Here is a 12,829-nt window from a genome sequence, read left to right as displayed (position 1 = left end):
ATAATATAATATAATAATCAAAAGCTTAGGGTCGGTAAGATTTTTTAAATATGATTTGAAGAACTCTTTTATACACACCAAGCCGGCATTTAACACAGTAAAATGTGTTACAGTAATCACAGTAAAATCAGTAATAGTGTGAAATATTTTTTACAATATAACATATAACTGATATTAAAATGTAATTTATTCCTGTGATGGCAAAGCTGAATCGTCAGCATAATTTCTCCAGTCTTCATATGCTGATTTGGTGCTCAAGAAACTATTTTTATTATCAATGTTGAAAACAGTTGTGCTGTTTAATATTTGTGTGGAAAGTGGAAACTATGATACATGTTTCTTTGATGAATAGAAAGTTACAAAAGAACTGCATTTATGTTAAATATCATTTTTTGGAACAAATAGTCTTTACTGTCAGTTTTTATCAATTTAATGTGTCTTTGCTGAATTAAATTTAATAATTTATTTCCACAAAAAAAAAAAGAAGTTTTATTTGAAGGTTACGTATAGTTACTACATGTATTTACTATAGTAATAACAGTAAATTATGCATAATTTACAAGTAACTAACCCTTTACCAAACCCTAACTGTAACTCTATAGTAAGTACGTGTAGTTAATTAATATTACTTAGTACTTATTTGAGTAAGTACAATGTAACTATGTCACCTTAAAATAAAGTGTAACCAAACTTCCCAGACAGCAACATTGTGTCCGCCCAGATTCGGCTCACATCTGGTACGTGTTGAATCCACGTGTACAAGATGTGGGCCGGATCTGGGCCGACACTATGTTGCTGTCTGGGTTACTGACCCCAAACTTTTGAACGGTAGTGTGTAATATATGTTTCACATCTGTCTCCTTTGTCCTTAACTATAGGACAAATTAAGTTAAAGTGGCACTGTTTACCCCACTTTCCTCTACATTTAAATACAGTTTAAAAAGTATTGCCTCACAGTGCCCTCAGCAGACAAGCGTTTACTCTACAATGCACCTCCACAGGAGAAGTCAAAGGAGGTTGACAGACGAGAGATGATGCAGATGGATTATCTGCTGTTCATGGAGAAGGAAGCCCTGTGCCATTAGCTCATCTATCAGTTTTACCTGTTGGAGCGAAGAACTCCCAGCGTAACCTAGAGCTACTAGAGGTATGTGAGGACTCTAACAGACCCACACGCACATCAAATGATACCAGCCAGAAAAGATGGATAGTCAATGAAAGAGACAAAAAGCAAGAGAAAAAGATCGAAAAAGATAAACCAGAAAGAAAGGTAACCCAAAAGAAGATTCAGTGGAGGTAAATGGAGGACTAAAAAGTGGGAAAGTTGGAGTAAGGATTAATTTGTTCATCACATTATGAGAGATTAAGGACGTGGCAAGTGGAGTTGTATTACCTGTCAGTGAGAGTGAGTATGAAGTCTGGTCAGCCTTGCTGGTCTCGGCAGTTGAGCTCAAATCACATGAATTATGGACTGAACCAAGCTGATGGGAATGAAAGGAAATCATTAAAGATTCTCGTGTTTTTCACAAAGTCAATGGAAATAAAAGCAGGTTTCCAATCAGTATATAGTATACAGTAGCACATTCACCCTATTCATCAAGGTATGATATGCAAAAAAATAAACCCTAACAGGGTGACCAGGACCCCATCCTGAACTAAATTTGTGTCTATTTTGTGAAAATGACCAGCTGACTATACATTATCCTGGTTATTACATGGCAACTTGTAATTTTAAATATTGGTTTATTTATTATTTATTTGGAATTATTTTATTACTTGTGAAGACATAAAACTAGTGCAGCTATATTGGAAATTAAACAGTTTAGAAGTCGTGAATGCAACTACTGACCAATCAGAAGTATCAAAGTTTAAAGATGCACCAAACAGAAGTCTCCTGAACAAGATCCGGTCTAGTCCCCAACTAATCATTTACTTTCCGCCAACTTTAGGCTTTATATTTAGGAATCAGTGGATGTGTTTCAAAAACCATTGAACTTTTATTAAAAAGTGAAAAGAGCGAAATCAAGGCCCACCTGCTCTGTGCAGGACGTGTCATTTGGTGGGATTTGGTGTGTCTGGGTGAGTTCTGTCACTATGGTTGTTGTGACAACACAGCTGAGCTTCATCATTGTGTCTGGCACTGGCTGCTTTCCTGATAAAATAGGAAACTATAAGTTAATATAAAAATGATTCAGTATATACCTTTCCTTTAAAGGGGTCACACATCATATTACTTTATATGTGCTTGATTAGAAGTTTGCATGTAAACACACTTAGTGTAAAGTTGCTGAACACAATTGGCATTGTTGATGTGAAATGTGAGCAGTCAAGCATCAATGTATTAATCTAGCTGACATCAGAAAGTTACGAAAGTTGGAACTACTTAAAGAGATAGTCCACCTAAATTCTGTTATTATTTACTCACCCTTTTGTCGCTCTGAACGTGTATGCATTTTTTTTTTATTCTGTGGATAACAAAAGATATTTTGAAGAACATTGGGACCCTAACAACATTGGAGCCCATTGACTTCCATTGTATGGACAAAAAAGACATTTCTCAAAACAGAAGAACAATTAGTCATACAGTGTACAGTGGGTGAGTAAATGATGACAGAATTTTCATTTTTGCGGTGAACTATCACTTTAATTTCAATAAATTTACTTTTTGGACCGGAGATGAAGTTTATTTCGCATTATATTACCCCTAAAAAAATGAAAACTTTGGATAATATTATATTCTTCTACCTGCTGGTTCTGACAACGATAGTGCGGTTGAGTTGTCTTCTTTGATATTCTCTTCTTGAGAAATAAGAGAACATTCCTTTTCCATCTTTACAACTTCTTTCTCTTGTTCAGGAATGGAAGTCTGTAAGTTTTGCTGGTGGTCTGAGGCTTCTAACACAATGAGCTCCTCATTTTGTAGACTTTGAGTGGCTGGCTTTGGAGGTGAGGGAGAGAAGTTGATAGGACGATGCATGGAATTTCTATCGTCCCTCTCTCTGCTCTCCTGCTGAGTGCTCTCACCATTCACACGTATCAGCCCATCACTCTGTATTAAAAACAAAGAACACACATTTATTCAAGCTAATTATGTACCCAAAAATGAGAGATTATTTACTCACCTTCATGTCATTCTTGTATGGAACACAAAAGGAGTCTAGCAAAATGTCTAGGTTGGTATTTTTCATACACAGGAAGCGAATGGTAACCTCGACTGTTCCCATTCGCTTTCATGATATGGAAGAAAGCAACATTCTGATAGATAACTTCTGTTGTGTTTTACGCAAGAAAGAAAGCCATACAGGTTTTGAACAACAAGAGGGTGAGTAATTTTTGGGTGAACTATCCCAAGAAAACATGGTCTCATTAGGTTTCAAACTGGGGTCTGGGGACCACATAAAATTTGAGGCGAAGAAAGTATTTTGTTTTTCTAATTAATTTATTTTTTAATAATTCTGCTTTGGCTTCATGTGTAGTAATGATATTTTCAAAGATACAGTATATTCATTAAAAGCCAACTATTTAATTTATATATATAATATACCTTTTCTCATATTGTTTAAATGGGTCTATAGCTGTCTTTATATTTCCGTAAGAGTGTATTTTCCAGGGAAATTATCATATTTGCGTGTCCTTGGTATCCAAAAGTTTGAAAATCCCAATATTGTCCTACCTTACCTAGTTCATTTTTAAATGAATTGGTTATTGAGCTTAATGTCCAGGATAAAATATCCTTGCCTTTATTGATTTGCGGAGGCCTTGGCTGAATTTTGGCTGGCTGTAGGGTTTTGGGGTGATGAGGGGTACAGGCTTTGATGGAGCAGGAGGAACTCGCGTGGGTGCTGACAGGACTTCTGGAGCTTTGATGGACTTGCCAGGTGATGGTTCAGTGGTTTTGGGCAGCGCCGGTGCCTGTTTTTGTGCAGTCTTCTGGTCTACATGGATCACAGGGTGTGTTTGGGTAGTTTGTGCAGGCTCTGGAACCTTTGCTTCTACTAGGGCGGTGCATGTTGGCTTCTTCTCAGGCTGATGGAGAGGTGACATGTGCATGGGTGAGGCAGCAGAAGGCAGTTTGGGGAGCTGGAGTTTCTCCAATATGGCATCGCTGATGGTGAAACGGAGAGCATAACGTTGAAGCACAGCAGCTTTCTCTTCTGGAGTGGAGGCTTTACAATATTGTTCATGTAGTTCCTGCTCCCTACGCTCTCTGAAAGAGAGAGAGAGAGTGATATCAATAGAATGTCAATTGCATATTAGAGTGTCTGCGACAAAGAAAACTAAAAATCTTACTTTAAGACACATGTGCAAAGTTCTTAGAAATGTACTAAAAGTAAAAAGTAATAACACATTTTCCAATAACAAAATATATTCCATTTTAATATATTTTAAAATGTAATTCATTCATGTGATGGTAAAGCTGAATAGCATCAATTTTACTCCAGTCTTCAGTGTCACATGATCCTTCATAAATAATTATAATATGCTGATTTGGTGCTTTTCTTATAATTATCAATATTTAAAACATTTTTGTTAATTGATATTTTTGTGGAAAATGTGATACATCTTTTCAGGATTCTTTGATTAATATAAAGTTCAAAAGAACAGCATTTATTTGAAATATACTTTTTTGTTACAGTGTAAAAGTCTTTACGGTCCCTTTTTGAATACAAATATTTATTTATATTTATTCTTATCTTACTGATACCGGCAGTGCACTTTTCAGTAATTTCCTTTTTTGACATCTCTGATATCTAAATGAATTTAAATACAAAGATTAAAAACATGCTCGTTCTAGGAGGTGGAATCTATTCAACAATGACTTGATTGTATTTTTAACACATTAATAAATCAGACAAAAAAAAAAGTCAATGCCTCATGTCATTGACCCTAAGGCAGTCCTGATAAATTCTAAAACACAAATTCACTAAACAGTTGCCTTGTCACTGTACTTCAATGCCAAAACGTGCATCAATCTAAATCTACAGGGTGTAAAGATTTCAAATTGTCTCACTTCTCTTCTACTATTTCTTTGTATGTTTTGATGCTCTTTCTGCGATAGGCGGATCCTCCATCCGTTGTCATTAGTTTCTCCATCATCTTCCTCTCCTCTTCCTTTTTGATCAGATCTTGAGAAGCACTTCGTCTCCGACTCTTCCAGCGAGCCAAATCCTACACACAGAAGCCAGAAAACGTACATGTATACACTTGTGAGCTTGTTAAATATGTGTTTGTGTGTGGGTTTGTACTGTATGACTCACGTCCTGCCACTGGTCCTCCTCCTCTTTGAGTTTATTGTACTGGTTGTGTAGGTGCTCATGCCGTGATTGGCTGTGCGCCCGAAGGTAGGCAAGCTCATCCTCTTCATCACGCATGTCAATCAAACTCACACTCCTTTGAATAACAAACAAAAACAAAGGCACATTTATAAGTGCTGTAATGCTTTTAGATGAAGAAAAACGAAATTAAAGTCAGATCCAAAATAATATTATCTCTTCCTCTGAGACCTGAAGGCACAAAGACAGGAAATTCTTGATAAAAGATATGAAATGTCAGTATGATGTTAATTAGGAATGATGTAGAAGAAATGTGAGTAGAAGAACAACATATGGTTATCAGGACCATGTACAATACAAACAGAACAACTACGGGAAATGTAGATCTACATCTACATATATGACAATTACATTTTTTTTTATTGTTCAAGAAACAATCATGTTGTTCAAAACCCATATTATCATAATACCATTTAATAAACTATTGAACTACTAATTTTCTTTTCCGATATATACAGGTGTACATACTGTATATATAACCAATCTTTTGGTTGTAATTGGTTATATATATATATATATATAGACTACGACTTATTTTATGAAGCCATACAATAGCTTTATGTAAGAAACAGACAGAAATCTGAGGAACTTGAGAACTGAAAGCTTGAAACGTCCAATTTATTATAAATGCGTGCATGAAAAAGAGTGACTACATTCTCATTTTTCCCCCTCATCTAGTCATATAGATTTAGAACAACATGAAGGCGAGTAAATTCATTTTAAATTTTTCACTATCTCTTAATGCAACTGGGTATGCTGTAGTGGATTGAGGTTATAAAAGTGTGTATGCATGTGTAACCACTTCCAGGGACAATAAGTATCCACAACAGCAAACCATGAGAAAGATTCAAACATATGCCATTACATGCATGTGTAGGGGCAGGCTTGACTACTTAGCTTTTGAATATGCATGCATAAAGAGTAAGAGAGAGTAAGTCAGTTTAGAAAATGGTTGTATCTGCATGTGAATAGAGACACTGTTTTAACACGTGTTTATAGTACATGCAACTGCTCAGTTCTGCAGCAACAGCAAGAAAGAAAAGGAATGAAAGACGGAAAGATAGAGAGGAAATAAAAGAAACTTACTCTGTTTCATCAGAAACACTAGTAGCTCTGAATCTAGAACATTAATGAATAAAAAAAGTAAATAAATAAAGTTGAAAACAAAACAAAACAGATGAACATAGAACACTAAGCACATACATTTATAAATATAAAATACTGATTATACCCATCAAAATAAAAACTTACCTCATTATATTACAATTACACACACACACACACACACACACATTATATATATATTGGAAATACCTATTTCCAGAAAAGCTGGGACATTTTGTAAAATGCACAGCCTGAGATATTCAATATTACGAACGGTAGATGGTGAAAGAGTTAAATTCTTTGCAATCTTGCATTGAGAAATGTGATTTTTGAATTGCGTGAAATTTGGCATAAAGTGGTGAGGCATGATCCATCTTTGCTTGCAAAGACTGAGTATTTGGTGGATGGTACTATTATTCCCGAACACAATACTCTCATCTAATTCACCTAATCAGTGTGGACTGTTTTAAAACAGTTGGATATTCTATAATCTTTTCTCTTTTATTTTGCCTCTGTCCCAACTTTTTTGGAATGTGCTGCAGCTATCAAAATCATTTACAAATTTAAATTAAGTTGGTCGGTGAAAACATGGGAAATCTTTTCTTTGCACTTTTGTCAGTTAAATAAAGGTTCAAGAGAAATAAAAAAATCACAAATTCTTGATTTTATTGCATTTTACAAAAAACGCAAATGAGGTTTGAGGAAATTAGGTTGTATATACTGTATATATATATACATACACACACACACACACACACACACACACACACACACACACACACACACACACACACACACACACACACACACACACACACACACACACACACACACACACACACAGTATATAAATATTAGCTACTGCCCAATATAATTGTTTTTATTTTTTATTTTTAAAAGCTTAATTTTAGATATAATTTAAAAGGGGTTTGACACTGTGCAGGAAAATTACTCCACTGATCTTTTTTTATGTGTTAATCATCATTTAATTAATCAATATGAAATAAAAATGCAACCTATTTACTTTCTTAGTGTACTTTCCTGATTTTATTGTGCAGGATTACACAGTCAACTTTATTAAAAAATAAAAAATAGCTAGCAAAATATTCACACAGTATCTCAGTATCTGAGGAGCATTTATGTTGACTTTAAAGGTGCCATAAGTGATGTTAGCCATAACTGCATTAGATCACCTGCTCTATCCAAAATGCCACACTCTAATGACTTGTAAGCAAAGCTGAACTCTTTAAATGAGAGTGTCTGTGTTTAAATAAAATATTCCTATAATAAAATCCTTTATAGCACCTTTAAAGGAAACCATTGCACCAGTGAGTGAAGTAAAGAAAAACAATGATAAACTACAGAGATACAGGCATGAGACACTCTTTCCATGCAAAAATACATTTCAGTAAGAGCTCTTTTCAAAAGTAATAAATTGGTCCTGAAAGTGCTTTCTCACATTGGGGGGAGATCATCATCTTCCTGCCAAAGGGGCCGGCGTGAGGGTTGGTCGGGTATAGGGGAGGGGCTTTTGGTAATAGTCTCATCTTTAATAAGACTTTCATGTCCCACCACACCCACAGAGCCCGCCTCCTGCCTGTCCATCATCTGATGACACTTCTTACGCATGTCCTCAGCATCTCTTGGGCTAAGGGTGAAGCTGAGAAAGTTGCCATGGTTACTAAAGTAAAGCAGGGCAGTGAAAGGGAGGCTGAGGCTCTCTGTTCTCTGACTACAAAACAGACCAGCCAGACAAAACTGAGAAAACAAGTGCAAAAAACATTGAACAGAAATTCAAAAGCCAAAAGACCTATTGATACGTATGACGAATGAACATTATATATATATGAGAAAAGCCCCCCAAATGAAAGAAAGAATATGCAATTGTAATTTCCACTCAAAACGCATATTTTTTTGCATTTTTTAAAATCACTTTCTTTGAAAGAATCTCAATAAATGAACAGGATAAAATAGTAAAAATCAAATAAAATTTAAATCAGAGCTATAAATCAAACAACGCCTAGAGACAAGAACGATAGTTTTCCGAATGAACGCCAAACCAGTCACAGATATTAGTAAACGGACAATAGCCACCAAAAATCATTGTTGGACAAGACATCTCTTTTCTGTACTCTGAAAATCAACTGCACACAGCAAGCTCAAACCCACATCTAAAAAATCTGTTAATAATTGAATGGAAATTTAAGCATTTTTCTTTTGCACGGGCACCACAAATGCAACATTCCTTGCACTCATAGACAAACACTTCATTCCCAGGCGGTCCTAACCTGTCCAGAGACGGGGCTGTCTCTTGCTCTCTAGTCTTGAAGAATGACTGCGATCCACTGACAGGGATGGTTTTGTGTTTGACAGAACCAGGTTTGGGCAGAAATGCATTAAAAGTCTGTCCTGCCCCTGCACTGGGCTTCTGATAAGATCCAGTTCTTCGCGCTAACATGTCATCCTTCTCAAAATCTGGCAGATGACCGTCAACCCCACATTCATCATCATCATCATCATCATCATCATCATCATCATCATCATCATCATAACCGCCAGAGCAATCGACGTTAGTTCCAGATGAGCGCACAATGTCAGGGCTCTTTTGGGTCACTGCAGCAACTGGAACAGGTGTCTTTGGTACTTGATCGACTGGTTCATTTCTGTTAAAATAGCATAATGCTGATAACTAACTCACACAATTAAACTTAGTTTGATATAGCAAAAGTGTAAATACTCCACAAAGCACAACTTAAGGGTTAAGCAAACAGGATAAGTTTTTGCCTATTTTATTATTTAATCTAGTGATGCACGATATCGATACCATATCAGTAATTGGCCAACATTCTATTTTTTTTTTATTATCCCATCCGTATTGATCAATATTGGATATTTAATTTGCTGGTCATTTTAATCTATTTTTTATTTATTTAATTAATTTCCCCTATTTTTATATTTAGATTTAGTATTCCCACTTCAAAGTGTAATTTTTAGCAAATCCCAAAATATCAATTTTCCATACTGTACATAATGTTCTTTTTTTAAAATTAATTTGTAGAATTGATTTGAGTTTTTAGTGTTTTATTGTGCAGAATGTTAATATCAGCCATTTATTGGAAATTATTTAGGCTTATCGTATCGCCAGAATTTTAACAGTGCAGTAAATTCTTAACCAAGTATGAGAAAAGCTCAAAGTCATGTTTGGCTTAGCCATAAATAGTGCACTCAAAAGACTGGGAATAAATATTTTCCACCACAGCATGTTAGCATGTTAGACTAATGCATAATGAACAAAGAAAAGTCTGAGATTTCTAGTTAGTTTTGCTTGTCCCACCTCTGTCCAATCTTAGTTCTCTTTGTCTTTATGTTTCTTTCCAGGTACTGGAGGTCTCTGTCTCCACTCATGCCCATCTGGATACTTCCTTTCTGGGCTATGGAAGCCCCTGCAGTGCCTTCTCTCTTGGAACTCGGCTGCGGGAGGAATCTGTTATATGACGTCCCGCTTGCTGGCTTCAGAAATGCTCCTGTTCTACGAGCTAGCATGTCATCCTTTTCTATATCCGGTTGACTCTCCTCTTCTTCGTCCTCTTCATCATCCTCCCTCTCATCTTTAGCTTTCTTATCCAGTTTCTCCTCTAGCACCCTGCGCTCAGAGGAGGTCAAAGGCTGTTTAAGGTCAAACACGGCAGGGTTCGAAGGTTCAGGGGGCATGATGGGAGCAGGTTCAGTGTTTGCATCTCCACTAAGTTAGTTAGTTCATGATGTATGAGACGTGGAAGAAAAAAGAGAAACAATGAGTCAGAAACAGAAAAGGAAAAAAATGAGGGTGAAGGATAGAGATTGCCGATACAGGCAATGAAAGTTGCAGTCCTTTTGGGAACCAAAGCAACTGCATTGCAATTACTCAAAACTACAGAATCACACTATATTACTCTCTTACACAAGCACAAATGCATACTATTTCATCTTTTTTCTTGTTCCTTCACAGTCAGACTCAGATATTTCAGTCCACACCACCACAGTAAGCCATTCACTACTAATTTCTCTCCAAAACAGACCAAAAAAAGCCCAGTTTTAGCATAATTCATGGTTGCTACAGTTGTTAGCATCATGCTAACAGCCTCACTGTAAGCCATTCACAGCTAAATTCTCTTCTAAACAGCCCAAATAAGAGCAGTTTTATCATCATTCAGGGATGCTACAGTTGATAAAATCATACTAACAGCATTAATTTCTCTCCTAAACAGCCCAAATATAAGCATTTTTAAGCATCATTCAGGGGTACTACAGTTGTTAGCATTCTGCTAACAATCTCTCAAGGCACGAGTCCACCAGCTTCATAAATCCCAGTGAGATGAAACCAACATGCCCTTTTAATGCAGCATCACTGCTAAGATTACTACACACATTCACAAACTCCAACATACTCTGAGGGTGAGTATATGCATCCAGATCCTTCGGTAAACATAACTGAGACCAGGCAGTCCTCAACAAGCAGTGTTTGTAATAGTGTGTTGGTATATTTCACATCACTGGACCAACAATTACTGCCCCTGACAAGATTCTAAGATGACAAGGGGTCATATTGTGAAGTAATAACAACGAAACAGGAAATGAATGCTGCGGTCACACTATGTCGTAATTAATTACCATAATTACTAATGACAACCAGGACAATCTACATTCTACTCAGAGCTGTTCACGTCCTCAGACTCTGAACTGTGCGGTTCCATGGCAACACTATTAAATGCCAAAATTAATGTAATTTGAATAATCATTAGACAAAACCATTATGGTTTGTCATTACGCAAATTCATTATTAATAAACTTTATTTAGCAAGACATTAGCTTGCTATTCAACTCTGTGTTAGCGACATTAACATGAATAAAATTGACCAAAAGTGACAGGCATGTATAATTCAGATTGTTCTGAAGCCATTGCCATTTTGAGTGTTTCCTTATGACTCATTTCCTTATTGTGGTCATACGAGTATGAGTCAGAGCTCTCAGAAAGTTCAGTTTTAAAGTTGTAATTACGCGTTCTATGAGGACGTGAGCACTTTTTATAAGTCGGAATCACAGTAATTCTGACATTGCGACTTTAAGAGTTAGTTTACCCAATAATGAAAATTCTGTCATTAATTAATCACCCTTCGTTTCAAGCCCGTAAGACTTTCATTCATCTTCAGAACACAAATGAAGATCTTTTTGATGAAATCTGAGAACTTTCTGTCCCTGCATTGACAGCTACAGAACTATAACTTTCAAGCCCCAGAAAAAGGTAGTAAAGACATCATAAAAGTAATCCATGTGACCCAAGTGGTTTAATCTCAATTTTATAAAGCGTTTGTTTGCACAAAAAAACAGCAACGCAACAACGTCTGCTCTCGCATCAACACAACACATATGCGTCATTATGCTCTTATGACATTATGCGTAAAGTGGTAAATTATGTTTTTTGCGCAAACAAAGCACTTGCGTCGCTTCATAAAATTGAAGTTAAACGACTTGGGTCACATGGATTACTTTTATTCCTGGGGCTTGAAAGGGGTATAGTGGTGTAGTTGCAGAGCTGCCAATGGAGGGACAGAAAGTTCTCAGATTTCATCAAAAAGATCTTAATTTGTGTCTTACAGGTTTGGAACGACATGAGGGTGAGTAATTAATGACACAATTTCATTTTTGGGAGAAGTAACCAAAGGCACAGCAGCAACAAAAAAAAAAGAAAGAAAAAAAAGAAAGAAATTTGTCTACCTCTTTTGGAATTCATTATTTCTAATAGAGTGCCAAATAGTCATTAGAAGCTATATTAACTGTTCTAATTTAAAAAAAAAAACGTTTGAACCTCATAAACAAAAATAATGCTAAAAAAAAACATAACGTGGCCCCTTTATGAGTGGGCCCCTTTTTGGTCTGTTGTGCATGAATGTGCATGTATTTATGCATCTATCCTTCTCTCCTGTCTTTCTTTCTCTCCCTACCTGCCCACCGCTCTCTTTGTCAGTCTGGAGCCCAGCCCTATGGTGGGCACAGCAACAGTTGCCATCGAGAGGAGATACCGAAGCTTCTCTGCCTCGTCCCCCTGTCCCTCTTCCCTTTCCTCATCTTCCTCCTCTTTCCAGGAAGTATTCTCCATCTCTGTCACACCCCCAAATGTCACAAAACGCCGCCGTTCACCGGAGGAACGTTCCTGGCAACCGGCCAGGTCGTTCTTGGCAACCTTCGTCTTGGAGGAGACAGAGAGGCAGCCTTTCTCAAGACACGTCTGACACAGAGGGACAATAGGGTCATCGCTGTTCACACGCACACACATACATGAGACATGTGAGTAAAGAAGAGAAAGAGAGAAGAATTAGAGAAGCAGAGGGAATTATGAACACTAAAACTAATGA

The 12,829-nt window shown here is 36.6% G+C and overlaps 1 protein-coding gene across 1 annotated transcript in view; it reads right to left on the bottom strand.

The window, feature by feature from the left end:
• limch1a (LIM and calponin homology domains 1a) overlaps nucleotides 1-12,829 on the bottom strand; it is a 53,348-nt gene that overhangs the window by 9,311 nt on the left and 31,208 nt on the right. Inside the window, exons 13-23 of the mRNA XM_056256837.1 lie at nucleotides 12,419-12,730; nucleotides 9,772-10,179; nucleotides 8,726-9,100; nucleotides 7,897-8,097; nucleotides 6,420-6,452; nucleotides 5,259-5,391; nucleotides 5,012-5,169; nucleotides 3,739-4,207; nucleotides 2,746-3,049; nucleotides 2,034-2,152; nucleotides 1,394-1,481 (exon numbers count right to left, since the gene is read on the bottom strand). Of these exons, the coding sequence (XP_056112812.1) occupies nucleotides 1,394-1,481; nucleotides 2,034-2,152; nucleotides 2,746-3,049; nucleotides 3,739-4,207; nucleotides 5,012-5,169; nucleotides 5,259-5,391; nucleotides 6,420-6,452; nucleotides 7,897-8,097; nucleotides 8,726-9,100; nucleotides 9,772-10,179; nucleotides 12,419-12,730 (2,600 nt within the window). The remainder of the gene's footprint in view (nucleotides 1-1,393; nucleotides 1,482-2,033; nucleotides 2,153-2,745; nucleotides 3,050-3,738; nucleotides 4,208-5,011; nucleotides 5,170-5,258; nucleotides 5,392-6,419; nucleotides 6,453-7,896; nucleotides 8,098-8,725; nucleotides 9,101-9,771; nucleotides 10,180-12,418; nucleotides 12,731-12,829) is intronic.

Source organism: Rhinichthys klamathensis, unplaced genomic scaffold, assembly GCF_029890125.1.
Source record: "Rhinichthys klamathensis goyatoka isolate OS25496 unplaced genomic scaffold, OSU_Roscu_1.1 h1tg000133l_1, whole genome shotgun sequence".
Taxonomy (NCBI): domain Eukaryota; kingdom Metazoa; phylum Chordata; class Actinopteri; order Cypriniformes; family Leuciscidae; genus Rhinichthys; species Rhinichthys klamathensis.
The sequence above is the reverse complement of the archived record's forward strand: the minus strand, read 5'-3'. Positions and strand labels throughout refer to the sequence as shown.